General features: G+C 42.5%; 1 protein-coding gene across 1 annotated transcript; it reads right to left on the bottom strand.

Moving 5' to 3' along the window:
* Positions 1 to 13,473: 13,473 nt before the first annotated feature.
* LOC124649896 (gibberellin 2-beta-dioxygenase 3-like) lies at positions 13,474 to 15,190 on the bottom strand. The gene is made up of 2 exons (XM_047189465.1): positions 14,212 to 15,190; positions 13,474 to 14,110 (listed from the first exon to the last, which is right to left on the bottom strand). Exons 1-2 carry the CDS (start codon positions 14,965 to 14,967, stop codon positions 13,841 to 13,843), a joined length of 1,026 nt encoding a protein of 341 aa, XP_047045421.1. The 5' UTR covers positions 14,968 to 15,190; the 3' UTR covers positions 13,474 to 13,840.
* Between the last annotated feature and the right edge of the window lie 3,176 nt (positions 15,191 to 18,366).

Below are 18,366 nucleotides of genomic sequence, written 5' to 3'. Positions count from 1 at the left end.
CAAACACATTATATTTTGATATATATAGCTTGCTATATATTGTTCCATAAGAGAATTATATATCCATAAATTTCCCAAGAAGATTTATTCTAAAATTTAATTTCCCAATCGCAGCGATGAGACCGATGAATACATCATAACTGATATGGGTATTGTCTAGCTGCTGCTTGAAAAATTAATATACAAAGGCTCCAAAATGGGACTAAAACTTTTGCATTGGTGTTCACGGTGGTAAAGCCGGCACCTCAGAGTAAATCGGTGTGTTGTTGAATAAAAAAATGTCGTGTCTTAATAGGATCATAACACGTTGGAAGCAATGTTCATACAAACCAATATTTATTTGTTACATTGGAAGCATACACTATTTTCTTTGGAAGCAGTGTTCATACAAACCAATATTTATTTGTTGGATGCAAAATGAAAAAATAATATTGTTGACACATTTTTTTGGAAGCGTTCTCATTGTCCATAAGAAATGAAAAAAAATCTGTGTAGGAAACCCCGGTAGAAATAAAGCTCACCCCACTTGGAAAAAACTTCAAAAAGAGAAGAAAGGTTTAATAATATTGGAAGCAAAATTGAATAATATTGGAAGCAAAACAAGGAAGCAAATTATATGGCCTGGATTCTCATTTAAATAGAAATTTTTGTTTGCTTAAAGGAAATTTGTTATACTAACAACCACCGTAAAAAGTTTAATTAGCGAGCAGTTAATGTCAAGTCAAGCTTAATTAGCATTAACTGCTTACGATTCTGGAAACTCTCCACAGGAAAGACTCACGCGGACCAGAGGTTCAATATACGACGTCAATGCTGCTTCTAATCTCACGGCCAGATGCTAGTCCGATGGGAAGCCAGGATCGGACGCCGATGTCTAGTGCTGCCCATTCAACTCCGGAAGCTAAGGTTTAGAACCTGAACAAAAGAAGAAATCAGGAAATGCAAGTAAAAACATTTCTCTAAACATACATAGCTGTATTTTAAAGAGTGTAAATAAGACATTTCCTAGTTTGTTTTCTTTATAGGGTTAGCCCATTGATGTGATAAAATGATAAATGCAAACATTTCTTACAAATAACAATGAACTTTTGAAGTAACTTTTTTCTACATGGGCCGCACATTAGCACAAAATACCAACAATAGCGTCATGTGCGTTGCTACGGGTTAACTTGATATTTGTTAGATCGGGAACAATTTCATTACCAGAGGGACGACGATGCAGGCAGCCATTTGCGTAACTCCATCTTTTTAAGTAGGCATGGAGACTAAAAAAGGTAGTCATCATATGACATATTTACATTTGATTAAGGTGTAGGAACATATTTCACACGATGGGAAAGTAAATAACATACACATTATAAGGAGAGGCTAGAAACAGATATATCTTCTAACGATGAAAAAAAACATGCCTCTACTTCCATAAGAGAAGAACTAAGAACAAAAGGCCATCAACTATGCTGACAATTGTTTTTTATTAGAAGCATGCAGAGTTACAGGGCTACATCACTAAAGGTTGCATGGGGCACTTGTTAGTGAATCCATGATTTTTTCCGGTGCATCTCATCATAATTTGCATATGCTCAATAATATAGATGGGAAATTGAGTGTTGATGGTTGGCGCGCAAAAGGACATCTTACAAAAATATGATCACACCAAGGATGAAAAACAACCGTATTATAGTCTGGATAAGATAAGAGAACTCTGGACTAAGAAAACTGTATGGCTGCATACTTGAGCAATTGATTAGGTGAGATTGATCCTATAGCATGTACATACTACCAAATTTATGTGAATCAAATCAGGCTGTTTCTTGGCTTATTGCTATTCCGAATCTTCAGTTTACTTTTGGAACTGCACCAAGTTCTCAAAGAACTCCTCGACTCAAACATTCTCGATCATTGTCAAAACAATAACATATTCTGCCTTCGTTTGTAGAATTCGTCACAATATTTAGAACTCATATAAATCTAGCATTGTGCAACCTTCTTAATGAACACTTAGCCTAATTGAGATTGAAATTTAGTTTTATATGTGACCAAACTAATATCAGTGCAACGCATTACATCGATTTGTTTGTCATTACCTCATACAAAACTATATATATATACATCCTTGGCTCTTTCAAAGTACTCAAGGATATTCTTACTGTTGTGCAATGAACAACGCATAGATCATTCTGATACTTGCTCCTAACTCTTTAGAGCACATGACATCTGATTGTGTACATATTATTCGTGATCTAAAAATCACTCATGTGTTTTTACTCATTGAGTGTCAAATACACTCAAATCTTGTGTAAACCTCTAAATGGAAAAGAACACCTTCTTGACGTTCTCATATTGAACTACTTCAATATTCATTCTATGTACTTTGACTTAAATTTATTATGCGTTTTAATATATCTTCATAGATCTTGACGCTAAATATGTTTTTAGTTCATATCCTTTCATTGAAGTTAATCTTCAATGAAACACTTTAATCACATCAAGTACATAATTACATCATTTATAATCCATGATATGTCATCCACATATAATCTTATAACTATGTCTGAGCGCTTCCACTTAATTTCTTGCAAATGCAAGCATCTTCATCCTTTCTGATGAAATCAAAACTCTTTGATTATTTCATCTGGTGAAGATTCCAACTCCGTGATTCTCACTTCATCCAATGAAGTTTGTATACCTATCTAGTATTATACGGATTAGCAAAACTCTCGGTTGTATATTGTATACATCCTTAATACACATTTCTGGTAAGGAATGTATTTCTGCCATCCTACTAACATATCTCATAAAAGAAATATGTAGTGATTACTAGAATAATCTGCATAGACTATAAGCATCGCTACGGAAGATCTAATCTTATCGTAGTCAACTATTTGAACTTTGTCGTAAACTTTCTTTCGACAAGTCGAGCTTCTTCAAAGATATTGCATCCATGTCCATCAATTTAATAGATCCATTTACTTTCAAAAAGTAGTTACCTATCTTGGATTTCATGGCATTCAACCATTTTAACGGAGTCAGGGCCCACCATAACTTCTTTGTATGTAGTTGGTTTATCATTGTTCAAAATCAATCCTTTGTCCACAAATCATTTATTTGATCACAAGTAAACCACACCTACAAGGTTCAATAAGTACTTCGATTTCCATAACTATTACACTTTGTAGACATGGGAGCATGATCGTCGTGGCCGCTTCCAGAACCATTTCCGATGCTGTGCTACTCTGATCATCATGCTCAGGTTCATCAACCTTATGAAGTTCCAATGTCCTCCCACTCAAATACTTCACTAGTAATAATTTCTTGGAAATAAGCAAGTAACATCGACAAACACCTTTTGTCTTTGACTTCATAGTGGAAAGAATTCCCAATTTATTCTTTGGGACAACCAACCAAAACATTCATCCGATTTTGGTTGTAAACTCATTTACTCATGCTATGCATACCAAAATTTAAGAAAGGACTATTAGGGTTTATACCCATGCCATAACTCATATGCTGTCATTTCAACGGATTATGATGACGCTCTATTTAGTGTAAAAGCGGTAGTCTCTAAAGCATAATCCACAAAAATATAATGACGTCATTTTATTTTATCTCATCATTAATCCAACAAGGTTTGGATACGTCTCTCGAGTACTCTATCATCACTTTGATATGACAAGAAACGTGAGTTGTAGAATAATTTCATAACTCTCTTAGATGTTCGCTAAAACTCGTAATTCAAATATTTCCACCATGATCCAATCATAGATATTTGACTTTTCTATTATGATGATTTCTACTTGATGCTGAAATTTATTTGAATCTATTCAAATGTTTTAGACTTCTTTCTCATCGAAAATATATACACTCAATTCATTGTTAGAAGTTTTCATAAAGTAGATGAATCTTCCGCACACAACTATGCCCAATGAACCATATACATCATCATGTATGTTTTCACTAAGCTAGTTGCCCGTTCAACTCTTGGCCTATAAACGGTGTTTCAATCATTCTCTTTTGGAAAATATTTGCAAGCGCCGGACGATTCGAAAATCGAATGACTCCAAAAATCCATTTGCATGGAGTTTCTTAATGCGTTCCTTTCTAGCATGACTTAAATGGCTGTTCCACAAATAAGTGGAATTCTACCTTATGGCATTTTAGCGTCAGTGTTATGCATGTGTGTTTCACCATTAAAATTTATAATAACTTATCCATCGTACATGGAGTACGGTCATAACTTGAACAACTCATTGTTTTCATTTGACCAGAACAAAATAAAAATTATAAAGTTTTTTATTATAGATCTGAAGGGCTAGGTAGAATGCCAACGACGAACATAATAACACTTTATTTTGTTCCAGACATGAATTCTTACCACATTCCTTGTCAGTCACTTAGACCATTATATTCTTATATTGCGTTGTGTGATACGTCTCAAACGTATTGATAACCCACAAGTATAGGGGATCGCAACAGTCTTCGAGGGAAGTAAAACCCAAATTTATTGATTCGACACAAGGGGAAGCAAAGAATACTTATAAGCCTTAACAACTGAGTTGTCAATTCAGCTGCACCTGGAAAAGCACTAGTAACAGGGGTGATGTGAACGCAGCAGTGATATGAGAGCAATAGTAACAGTAACACAGCAGCAGTAATAGTAACACAGAGGCAATGGCACCAGAAAATAGTTGATACTACTTCCAATGACATATAGGACCGAGTATATGATGATGAGAGATGGACCGGGATTCCCAGTTATCTACACTAGTGGTAACTCTCCAATAACAAGTGACAAGTGTTGGGTGAACAAATTACACTTGGGCAATTGATAGGATTGAAACAGCATTAAGACAGAACATCAAGATTATTAATCATGTAGGCATGTTTTCCATATATAGTCATACGTGCTCGCAATGAGAAACTTGCATAACATCTTTTGTCCTACCAGCCGGTGGCAGCCGGGCCTCAAGGGAATCTACCGGTAATTAAGGTACTCCTTTTAATAGAGCACCGGAGCAAAGCATTAACACTTGGTGAAAACATGTGATCCTCAAATCTAAGCCTTCCCCTCCAGTTATCCCAGTTGCTGTCACTCTGGGACCTCGGTTCCGGACATAGACATGTGCAAACAACTTGTAAATACAATCTAAGCAATAATTATAGAGCTCAAATCTAAGATCATGCCACTCGTGCACTAGTGACAAGCATTAAACACAACAAGATTGCAGCAACAACAACTTCACAATCTTTATAGATAGACTAATCATAATGTAACAATCCATCGGATCCCAACAAACACAACACCGATTACATCAGATGAATCTCAATCATGTAAGGCAGCTCATGAGATCATTGTATTGAAGTACATGGGTGAGAGAGTACCAACTAGCTACAGCTAGAACCCGTAGTCCATGGGGAAACTACTCACGGAGCATGATGGAGGCGGTGGCGTCGATGGAGATGGCTTCGGGGGCACTTCCCGTCCGGCGGCGTGCCGGAACAGGACTTTTGTCCCCGAAACGGAGTTTCGCGATGGTGGCGGCGCCCCTGGAGTCTTTCTGGAGTTTCGTCAATTGGTGTCGAGGTTTTAGGTCGCGAGGGACTTTATAGGCGAAGAGGCGGAGTCAGAGGGGCCACGGGGCCCCCTCCCCATAGGCTGGCACGGACAGGGGGCCACCCGCGCCACCATATGGTGTGGACCCCCTGCTGCCCGCCTCCGACTCTCCTTCGGTGTTCTGGAACCTTCCGGGGAAAATAAGATATTTGGTCTTTGTTTCGTCGAATTCCGAGAATATTGCCCGAACAGCCTTTCTGGAACCAAAAACAACAGAAAATAGGAACTTGCACTGTGGCATCTTGTTAATAGGTTAGTTCCGGAAAATGCATGAAATCATTATAAAGTGTGAGCAAAACATGTAGGTATTGTCATAAAACTAGCATGGAACATCAGAAATTATAGATACGTTGGAGACGTATCACGTATCTATAATTTCTTATGTTCCATGCTAGTTTTATGACAATATCTACATGTTTTATCCATACTTTATATCGTTTTGATGCATTTTCCGGAACTAACCTATTAACGAGATGCCAAGGTGCCGCTTCTGTTTTCTGCTGTTTTTGGTTCCAGAAAAGCTGTTCGGGCAACATTCTCGAAATTCGACGAAACAAAAGCCAAACCTCCTATTTTACCGAGACGGACCCGGAACACCGAAGGAGAGACGGAGAGGAGGGCCCGGGCCTCCAGACCACAAGGTAGCGCGGCCTAGGAGGGGGGCGCGCCCAGGTGTGGTGTGGGCCCCCCAGGCACCCCCTTGCGCCGCGTCTTCACCTATAAAATCCCTCGCGACGTAAAAACCCTACAACAATTGGCGATACTCCAGAAAGACTCCAGGGGTGCCGCCGCCATCGCGAAACTCCGTTTCGGGGGACAGAAGTCTCTGTTTCGGCACGCCGCCGGGACGGCGAATTGCCCCCGGAGTCATCTCCATCGACACCACCGCCATCTTCATCGCCGTTGCTGTCTCCCATGATGAGGAGGGAGTAGTACTCCCCCGAGGCTGAGGGCTCTACCGGTAGCTATGTGGTTCATCTCTCTCTCCCATGTGATCTTTATGTGATCATGAGCTTTGTATCACTATTAATCTATGTGCTACTCCAGTGATGTTATTAAAGTAGTCTATTCCTCCTTCATGATGTAAAGTTGACAGTGTGTGCATCATGTAGTACTTGGCGTAGGTTATGATTGTAATCTCTTGTGGATTATGAAGTTAACTATTACTATGCTAGTATTGAAGTGATCTATTCCCCCTTTCATAGCTATTGTTGACAGTGTGTATGCTATGTTAGTACTCGGTCTAAATTGCAACGGTATTGTCTTGGATTATGATTTGATGAGGATATCCCTATGAATGGTGTTTGTCAAGTACTTGATGAACTTTGAGCGGAGCTTTTGTAGCCACTACATGATTAGTGATTCCAATAGGAGAGTAATTCAGAGTAGCACAAGTGCAGAGAAGTTATTTATTTATGTGATCATTGTTGAGAGTGTCCACTAGTGAAAGTATGATCCCTAGGCCTTGTTTCTAAGCATTGAAACACCGTTTCCAACAAGTTTTGTTATATGTTTGCTTGCTGCCATTTTTATTTCAGATTGCAATTACTACTTACAATCATCCATATTACTTGTATTTCACTATCTCTTCGCCGAACTAGTGCACCTATACATCTGACAAGTGTATTAGGTGTGTTGGGGACACAAGAGACTTCTTGTATCTTAATTGCAGGGTTGCTTGAGAGGGATATCTTTGACCTCTACCTCCCCGAGTTCGATAAACCTTGGGTGATTCACTTAAGGGAAACTTGCTGCTGTTCTACAAACCTCTGCTCTTGGAGGCCCAACACTGTCTACAGGAATAGAAGCGTGCGTAGACATCATTGTGTTGTATGACTTCTCATACCAACCAATATGGTACAAATACCCAAGAATTTTATTATGTGAATAAACAAAGAATACATTCATAACATGTATATCATCTATATACACCTGAGCTAGACTTTCTAGTATTTTCTTTCTTTCTGCCAAAAACTTTTGTAGTTTCTCTTTTGGCTTTCCTCATTTTTCGGTAAACACTTCAACATCAATAACTTCTAGGTTTGTTGGTCAAATACCAATAACCATGAGGTTCTTACTTTGAAGTTGATCATCATATGACAAGTGTTCCGGATTTCACTATTAGTAACCTTTTAATGTGATGAATAATTTCACTCATAATTTTATCCATCAAATCATGATGACTTTCCGAGACCATGTTTGTACATGCTAGGCTCGTAAAGTTTAACCTCAGTATTCGCATGTGCAAATCTGGCTTGCACCCGTTGTATGCACACGTAGAATCTATAACACGTACCCGATCATCATGTGTTGCTTCGAAACGACGAGTCTTAGAAACGGTGCATACTAAGGACGATAACTTCATGGATATGCGAATATCGTTAGTGCCCAACTAGTTGGAGGATCGGGACGCCTAGCGTCTTCAACCTTCGTACATTTCCATAAAACTTATGAGTTTATATAGTCTCACTAAATTATATTCTATCATCTTGCAACAAGGTCTTAGATATCACATATATCTCGTACCTTGCTTATTTCTGAAAACTATCTTTTCAGCTCCTTACTTTTCAAACGGATTTGAACATCAAGTTTCATGGAGATAAGATAATTTTAGGTACTAATTGAAAACATTACTCTTAGCAATTTGAGGTTTACCAAAAGTTTGCAATAGGACTTAATCATTTCTTGATTCTTTAACAATACAGTACCAGTCCGTAAAATTTCTTGTCAGACTTAACAATATTTCTATCTCAATTACAAGACTAGCGCATGGTAGATAACGGATGCCAATTCTACAATTTTAATCCAAAATACTATTCAGACTATTTTTGTAATAATTAGTTCAAGTTTTAATTTAATTACCAATAAACTCCCACTTAATACAACATCCCTCATAGTTGTTAAGTGGCACACGATCCATATTCACTACACCAAGTCCGATCATCATGTGAGATGATGTAGCTTCAATGGTGAACATCAACATGTTGATCATATCATCCATATGACTCGTGTTCAACCTTTCGGTTTCCTGTGTTCCGAGGCCATGTCTATACATGCTAGGCTCGTCAAGCAAACCCAAGTATTTCCGCGTGTGCAACATGGCTTACACCTGTTGTATGTGAACGTAGAATCTATCACATCTGATCATCACGCGATGCTTCAAAACGACGAACTTTAGCAAAGGTGCATACGAGGGGAGAACACTTTATTATCTTGATATTAATGTGAGGGATCATCTTTTAATGCTACCATCGCGATCTAAGCAAAATAAGATGCATAAAAGGATTAACATCACATGCATGGATAATGTGATATGATATGGTCTTTTCTTCTTGTGCCTTTGATCTCCATCTCCAAAGCACGTGAGCATGATCTCCATCATCACCAGCATTGCGCCAAGGTCCATGGCGCCTCTTCATGGTTGTCCACCATCCGTAGCAACTATTACAACTAGTAACTCATAGTAATGAAATAAAGCTATTACATGGTGATTGACACGCAGGTCATGAAACAATAAATACAACCATTAGGCTCCTGCCGGTTGCCATAAAAGAATAATGATCATCTCATACATCAAATATAGTCACAATCATATAGCCATATCACATCACATGCCCCTGCAAAAACAAGTTAGACGCCTCTAAAAAGTGTTTGCATGTTTTACGTGGTTTGGGGCTTTCGAGTAAGATCCAATCTACCTACGAATAAGAACCACAACGGTGATACTAGTGTTGTCGATTGAAATAGTAAAGTGAATCTTAACTATGGCGAGAGAGACAAACACCCGCAAAGCCACTTATGCAACACAAGTTGCATGTTAAGCGTGGAGCAAGTCTCATGAACGCGGTCATGTAAAGTTAGCCCGGGCCGCTTCATCCCACCATCCCGCAAGATGCAAAGTACACATACCAAAAGACAACAAAAGCATCAACGCCCATAAACTCATTGTGTTCTACTCGTGCAACAGATCTATGCATAGACACGGTTCGGATACCACTGTAGGGTTCGATGCATGGAAAACAAAAAATTCTATCGCAAAGACGAATAAATCCAAGATCCAATCTATGGAAAAGCCAAGATATAATCTATGAGACCGGAGCAACAAGATAGATGAGAAACTAACCCTCGTAGATCCAAAGCCTTAACTAGATCAGATCTAGTGGTTGATGTAGACGATCGTTTCAGTGCTGCAAACCGGCAGCACTTCCGTACTCGGTCACGCGTACGGTGTCGATGAAGTCCTTCCTCTCCATGTTCCAGCGGGCAGCAGAGGTGGTAGATCCCCTCGGAATCCCAGCAACACGATGATGACCCACAAGTATAGGGGATCGCAACAGTCTTCGAGGGAAGTAAAACCCAATTTATTGATTCGACACAAGGGGAGCCAAAGAATATTTGTAAGCCTTAACAGCGGAGTTGTCAATTCAGCTGCACTCGGAAACAGAACTTGCTCGCAAGAGTTTATCGAGTAGTAACAGTTTTATAGCAGTAGCAGTAGTGAAATATCAGCAGTAGTGTAACAAAGACAGCAGTAGTGATTATAGTAAACAGCAGGATTAAAATACTATAGGCACAGGGATGGATGAACGGACGCTGGATGGATGAGAGAAATCATGTAACAATCAAGGTAGGGCATTTACAGATAATAATAAAACGGTATCCAAGTACTAAACAACCATAGGCATGTGTTCCATATATAGTCGTATGTGCTCGCAATGAGAAACTTGCACAACATCTTTTGTCCTACCAGCCGGTGGCAGCCGGGCCTCTAGGGAATCTACTGGAAATTAAGGTACTCCTTTTAATAGAGCACCGGAACAAAGCATTAACACTCCGTGAACACATGTGATCCTCATATCACCGCCTTCCCCTCCGGTTGTCCCAATTTCTGTCACTTTGGGGCCTCGGGTTCCGGACAACAATATGTGTATACAACTTGCAGGTAAGATCTTAAAACAATGAATATCATCATGAAACAATAACATGTTCAGATTTGAGATCATGGCACTTGGGCCCTAGTGACAAGCATTAAGCATAACAAGTTGCAACAATATCATAAAAGTACCAATTGCGGATACTAGGCACAATGCCCTAACAATCTTATGCTATTACATGACCAATCTCATCCAATCCCTACCATCCCCTTCAGCCTACAGCGGAGGAATTACTCACACATGGATGGGGGAAACATGGCTGGTCGATGGAGAGGCGTCGGTGGTGATGATGGCGATGATCTCCTCCAATTCCCCGTCCCGGCGGAGTGCCAAAATGGAGTTTCTGGTCCCGAGACGGAGTTTCGCGATGGCGGCGGTGTTCGGATGTCTTCTGGCGATTTCGTCTAACCCCCGTGCGTTTTTAGGTCGAAGCCCTTAAGTAGTCCAGAGGGGGGCGTCGGAGGCTGGCCCAGGCGGCCTCATCATAAGGCGGCGCGCCCCCCTCCTAGGCCGCGCTGGCCTATGGTGTGGAGGCCGTGGGCCTCCCCCTGGCCTACCCTTCTGGCTCCGTGAATCTTCTGGAAAAATAGGCCCTTTGGAATTAATCCCGGTGATTTTCCTGAAAGTTGAGTTTCTGCACAAAAACGAGACACCTGGGCAATTCTGCTGAAAACAACGTTAGTCCGTGTTAGTTGTATCCAAAATACACAAATTAGAGGAAAAACAATAGCAAAAGTGTTCGGGAAAGTAGATACGTTTTGGACGTATCACACGATGGCGTGGTGGTGGTGGTGGAGGAAAAATTTCTGCAGGGCTTCGCCAAGCCTGCGCAGGAGGAAGGAGGAGGGAGAGAGGGGGAGGCTAGGGTTTGGGGAAGGATGTGTCTGACCCCCTGCCCTCTCCCCTCTTTATATAGGGGCTGGGGTCGGCAAGGTGGCCCCCAACTCATCTAGGGTCGGCGGCCAAGAGAAAAGCGGGAAACTTGCCCCCCAAGTCTTCCCCTTTTAGGGTTTCCCCAAACCCTAGGGGTTTTGGCCGACCTGGGCCTTGAGGCATGGTGCCTCTAGCCCATTAGGTCTGGGCTGCACCCCCTCGGCTCATGTGGCCCCTCCCGGGGTCGTGGGCCCACCAGTGGCCCCTACAGAACCTTCTAGAAACCCTCCGGTCTTCCACCGGAAAATTCCCGAACTTTTCTGAACCCCGGAAAATGACTTTCCTTATATGAATATTATTATCCAGACCATTCTGGATCTCCTCGTGTTGTCCTGGATCCCATCCGAGACTCTGAACAACATTCGGTCTCTAACTCATATTCCATATCTACTATACAACATCGAATCTTAAGCGTGCCACCCTACGGTTCATGAACTATGCAGACATGATCGAGACGCCTCTCCGATCAATAACCAATAGCGGGACCTGGAGATCCATAATGGCTCCCACACATTCAACGATAACTTAGTGATCGATTGAACCATTAACATAAGATACCGATTCCCTTTGTCGCGCGATACTTTACTTGTCTGAGGTTTGATCATCGATATCTCCATACCTAGTTCAACCTCATTACCGACAAGTACTCTTTACTCGTACCGTGGTATGTCATCTCTTGTGACCTTGTCACATGCTTGAAAGCTAATTAGATGACATTCCATCGAGAGGGCCCAGATTATATCTATCCGTCATCAGAATGGACAAATCCCACTCTTGATCCATATGCCTCAACTCATACTTTCTGAATACTCAAGCCCATCTTTATAACCACCCATTTACGCAGTGGCGTTTGATGTAATCAAAGTACCCATCCGGTGTAAGTGATTTACATGATCTCATGGTCGAAGGACTAGGTTACTATGTATCGAAAGCTTGTAGCAAGTTGAACTTAATGACTTGATATGCTATGCTTACTATGGGTGTGTGTCCATCACATCATTCACCTAATGATATGATCTTGTTATTAATAACATCCAATGTTCATGATCAGAAAACCATGATCATCTATTAATCAACAAGCTAGTTAAACGAGAGGCTTACTAGGGACTCTGATTGTTTACACAACACACATGTATTAATGTTTCCGGTTAATACAATTATAGCATGGGGTGTAAAGATTTATCATGAACACTAAGATATAATAATAACTACTTTATTATTGCCTCTCGGGCATATCTTCAACATGAGGGGCCCACACAACCCCTAGTCGTGGGCCCAGGCCTGGCCGCGCCATGGGGTGGTCTGGCCGTCCTGTGGCACCTCTTCGACCCCCTTCGGATTTCGTCTTCGTTTCGGTAAAATATTAACTTCGGCTTTTGTTTTGTTTAATTCCGAGAATATTTAATGTACAACTTTTCTGAAATACAAAAACAGCAAAAAAACAGAGAACTGACACTGTGGCATCTTGTTAATAGGTTAGTGCGAGAAAACATGTAAAAGTGCAACGAAGTGTAAGCAAAACATATATGAATTGGTGTAAAACAAGCATGTATCATCATAAATTATAGATACGTTTGAGACGTATCAGTGCTTTAAAAAGCTCTTCACAATGATATTTTCTTATCATTTTTACATAGCACATAAAAAAATGTTGTTTTTTGCGAAAATTAGCGCGCACATATAGAATGTCCACATGTGCGCACGAAATTTTTGTTCAGAAATTTTTTAACATTTAAATGTGTTTTCTGATAGCATAAGCATATACACCGTAGATCAAAATTGGATTTCCGACATTGTAATCACTTTTGAGTTTTGTCGAGAGAAAAAATGTGTAATCACAAACTGTGAAACACTGTCAACATTAGACATTCATCATGGTCCTTGTGGAACAGTGGGGGAGAAGGGCCACATGCATATGCCCAATGAGATGAGCACAATCATGCCTATAAGTGGAAGCAACAAAAGCAAAGGAGGCAGGAAGCAGAGCACAACAAGGGACAAACACAAGACTCCCATAAATAGAGTAGCGCACTCTAGCAGTAAACCACACCTGTTGGAAAGATTCCGACACACATCAACTTTCACCGCATGTCAACAAAGACATACGGCGCACAAGCTGGATCGATCTCTAGTGCTAGTAACTGTACATTTGACCAAAGTGATCGGCGAGATCGAGGAATCGGCTTCGTCTCCGTGCTGTGCCCACAGCGACAGAAAGACAGGCAGCCAGGTCACTCATGGCGGATGGAGCAATCAGCAGCCTTGTGCACGTCGACACGTCACACGAAAAAAGCTAGGCAAAGCTACCTCGGTGGAGCTGGTGTGTGGTCTCTCCTGGTATCTTGTTGAGACCGCCGGTGGATCAGGACCAGTGGTGGTGGCCGGCGGCGACAGGTGGCTCCTCGAAGGGGGCCAGGCGGTTGTCGCCGAGGCGAGAGCGGTAGGCCGCCTTCTTGTACTCTCCCCACGTGAATTCCCTGTAGAGCGGCAGCCCCGCCAGCAGCTGCGGCAGCGGCGCAATCCTCTGCGCCAGCGGTGGCCCGCCGAAGTAGATCATCGACACCCGCGACTTGAGCCCGCTGCCGGCCACCACCCGGTGCCGGACACTCTTCAGCCTCCCATTCGTGAGAACCTGCAGGATGGATGGGCCGACCAAGAGCTGATTAGTTAGCTGTCGTACGCCGTGGACAGAATCTTGATCCCGTCGTCGATGAATGTGGGCGGCGTGCGTACCTGGAGGGAGTCGCCGACGTTGACGAAGAAGGCGTCGCGGTTGGGCGGGACGGACACCCACCGCCCGTCGTGGAGCGCCACCTGGAGCCCGGCGGTGCCGTTGGAGTGCAGGATGGAGACGAGCTGCGGGTCGGTGTGCTCGCCGAACCCCGTGACGCTGCAGCTCGGCGGGAGGCCCTGCAGCAGCGGGCATGGCGGGTAGTGGTTCAGCCGGAACACCTGGTCGCTCGCGTCCCCCGTCACCATGTCCGCCAGCGCGCCCCGCGGTGACACGCCCAGCCCATCGGCAACCATCTCCAGCACCGTCCTTGCCAGCCCGCGCATCGCGACCACGTACTCGTTAATGGCGTCTCTCAGCGCGGTGGACGTGGCTGCACGGGAGGCTTTCTCGGAGAGCGCGTCGCGGTCGATGGCGAGGAGGAGGTACTCGAGCCACCCCATGTCGCCATTGCGGCCTATGCGCTTGCTGCCGTACCCGAAAGGGTCGGCGCCGGCGGGGGCCGACGCGTCCTTGACCGCCTGCGACGACCCGAAGAACCGGACGGCCTCCGCCTCCAGCCGGTCGACAACGCCAGCCGGCACGCCGTGGTTCACCACGCTGAAGAACCCGAACTGCTCGCAGGCTCGCACCACGTCCCCCGCCGCGTCGGGCCCGGACAGGTCCACGGCCGGGACCCCCGAGAAGGTCTCCCATGGCTCCGGCGTCCTCAGCAGCGAGATCTGCTCGAGCGCCGCCGGCTTCGCGAGCACCACCATGGCCAAACAAACAGGTTAGAGCAGAACAAAGCAGAGCAAGCGATCGATCACTGAACCCAAAGAGAACAACAGGCCACTGCAAGAGTATATGTCTATCGATCACCACAGTAAGCACAGTGCTGATGAGAGCTCGTCGAGCTTCGGTTGTGCACGAGTTGGAGTGGGAGTTCATGGCGCTTATATATAGGGGAGGCGGCCATGGAGGTGCTGAGCGGGGCCTAGGCGCGTGAGAAACGAATGGGAGGGAATGGACAACGTTGGTACGAGCTGTTCATCCCGCGTCGTGTTGGTGCACGCATGGGTCGACTGACCTGTCTCGCCGCGCCTTTTCGTATTGAGTGAGCCCGGCGTTGCCGCCAACTGAATTCCAGCACGGGGAGGGGCGACGTGTTCCGGTTTGATCCGCCGGTGGCCTGGGGTCGGGGAATGAGGACGGTGATGGGTCCTGTGCGCGAATGCTAAGCTGCTCAATCATGCATGGATGCCATTCCGATACGTACGTACTTAACTTAACTAGCTACATGCCGGAAAGTGTCTTTGACACAGGGCACCAGTGCTCTCCTCATTTTTAGATTTTTGAAAATTTTAAAATCTCACATTTCTAAATTTTAAAAAATTATGACGTTAGATATATAGATAGATATATACGGGTGGGGTGTATGCAAAAAAGTTCCGTTAAAAAATACTTTATATTTTGAACAATATAAAAAAGACAAATTTCTGACAGTTAATGGAAGTAGATTAGTATTACAATATTGTATCCTTTTGTCAGAAATTTGTTTTTTTGTATTTCCCAAAATTTAAAGTATTTTTTACCGGAACTTTTTTGCATACACTTCTCATGAACATATCTATCTACATATTTAACGCCATAATTTTTGAAAACATAAAAGGGTGAGATTTTAAAATTTTCAAAAAACTGAAAGTGGAGGGAGCACTGACACCCATGTGCACCAAATTCCTGTACGCTACATGCTTTGCTCAAAAAACAACTAGCTACATTCTGGTTTGGAAATCCAATTCGGCTCGTATGAAGCCATTGTTTGAAAATACATTTTAAAATATAAAAAACATAGACGTGCATCTACACATTTTTTGAGATAAATAATATTTTTTATCTCCCGTGTAAAAAATATAAGTTCCGATTCTCAACATGTATTCACAGGATTCTTTTTGAGGTATTTGCAACGGGGGTACATAAGCTAGGAGCAAATTAGTACACGAACTTGAAAAGGGAGGCCGGGTGGTACACAAACTTGTTATGTTGATGACTGCAATTATACAAATTAGTTGTAGCTAATTTTAAAATAAGAGTATGGAATCACGAGGAGCTATTTATAATGATCTTGATATTCCCTGCTACTTTCTAATAAAGCTTACTTAATAATTATTTTCTAATCTTAAAATGATAAAAAGGGGTATTGTAAATGATTGCACGAAAAGTATAAAAAGCAGTAAAAACATTATATAAAAATGGTTGGAACTTTATAAGATAAAGTGTTCTCAGAGATTATTGGATCCACCTCTAGCACTAGGACTCATGTTAATCAAGATGAAATATGCTTTCAAGCATGTTGCGTGTAGGAGAGCTCCGTAATAAGATGCACCCAGAAAGTCATCGATCATCGCATCTCTAAATAACCACAACATCTGGCCTTCTGCGGCCACATATGGACTAGTGCTATTAAGAGGTATACCCTATGGTCATCGATATGAGCTTTATGAATCTCTCTTATCCTCCTTATTCATGTGTCAAATCGCGATACGATAATGTCACTTCTCGTCGTTTGCTTTACCACGGTTTAAAGAGTAGTTTCCTCTCAAGACCAATAGGCAATATTACATGCTGCATGATGAGCCCAGATTGTACAACGTTGGGGAACCCCAAGATGAAGGTATGATGAGCACAGTAGAAAGTTTTTCCTCAGTACGAAACCAATGTTTAATCGACTAGTAGGAGAAATGCGTGACTTCTGAATGTGTTGCTAGCTGACTTGTGTCAGGGCGCACTACCAGCGTCAGCAACAACGTGGAACCTGCACACAACAGAACCAAAATACTTTGCCCTAACTTACAATGAGGTTGTCAATCTCACCGGTTTTGCTGAAAATAAAGGATTAACTGTATAGTGTGGAAAGAGATATTTGTTTGCAGTGGAATTAAAGAGAACAGTGCTTGCAGTAAGTAAACAGAACATGATGATTTTTTTCAGTGTAAAAAAGGGCCGGGGTCCACAATTCACTAGAGGTGTCTCTCCATAAAGATAAATAAGAAGCTGGGTGAACAAATTACAGCTCGACAATTGACAGAATAAAGACCATACATGACAAGATGATTACTATGAGATTCGTTTGGGCATTACAACATAATACATATACCGTAATACAACTGCATCTATGACTAATAATCCACTTTCCGGTTATCATTCGAACCCCTTCCAGTATTAAGTTGCAAGCAACAGATTATCGCATTAAGCAATGTGTGTAATGTAAACAATAGAATTATCCTGAGATAAAACATTGTTGTTTTCTCCCTACTAGCAACAACACATCTACAATCTTAAAAGTTAGAGCATGCTTGGTTTAGAGCCGATGCTAGCCTGACCAAATGTTGGCAAACCTGCGACCATAGGCTGTCATTTTGTTTGACACCAAAATATTGGCTAGCCCAGCTCAATCCACTCACATGCAGTTCATTTTTTTTCCAATGATTTGGCGTGGCATGGGCAGCTGATGTCTCCGCCAAAAAAATTGGCAGCAAAAATTTCGTAGGGCCGGTTGGGGCAAAAACCAAACGTACCCTTATTGTCACTCTTCCAGATTATTAGAGGCATGAACCCACTATCGAGCATAAATACTCCCTCTTGGAGTTACACGAATTTACTTGGCCAAAGCATCTACTAGCAAGAGAGAGCATGCAAGATCACAAATAACATATGACAAATATATAATCGATCTCAACATAGTATTCAATATTCATCGGATCCCATCAAACACAACATGTAACATTACATAAAGATGATCTTGATCATGATATGCAGCTCACAAGATCTAAACATGAAGCATAAATTGTATAAGACAAACATCTAGCTACTACTATGGACCCGTAGTCCAGAGATGAACTACTCACACATCAGTTCAGAGGCGGGCATGGCGATGTAGAGGCCTCCGGTGATGATCTCCCTCTCCGGTAGGATGTTGGGAAGAGTTTCAGAACCCTCCTGAGCTAGGGTCGACGATGGCGTCCGCGACGGAACTTTTCGTGGATGGAGGCTCGGGTATTTAAGTTTTCCCCAAGATCGTGCATAAATAGGCGGAAGGGCAAGGTCGGTGGGTGCCTGGGGGTCCCACACCGCCCCATGACGCAGCCAGGGGTTGGGCCGCGCCATGGCCTGGTGTG

This window comes from Lolium rigidum, chromosome 4 (genome assembly GCF_022539505.1).
Source record: "Lolium rigidum isolate FL_2022 chromosome 4, APGP_CSIRO_Lrig_0.1, whole genome shotgun sequence".
In the NCBI taxonomy this organism is placed as follows: domain Eukaryota; kingdom Viridiplantae; phylum Streptophyta; class Magnoliopsida; order Poales; family Poaceae; genus Lolium; species Lolium rigidum.
The sequence above is the reverse complement of the archived record's forward strand: the minus strand, read 5'-3'. Positions and strand labels throughout refer to the sequence as shown.

What these genes read in the sequence shown, in the direction of transcription:
- LOC124649896 (XM_047189465.1), bottom strand. Translation starts at nt 14,967, where the DNA reads ATGGTGGTGCTCGCGAAGCCGGCGGCGCTCGAGCAGATCTCGCTGCTG. An exon ending in ACGTCGGCGACTCCCTCCAG is followed by an intron (nt 14,111 to 14,211) that starts GTACGCACGCCG and finishes TCCATCCTGCAG; the next exon opens with GTTCTCACGAATGGGAGGCT.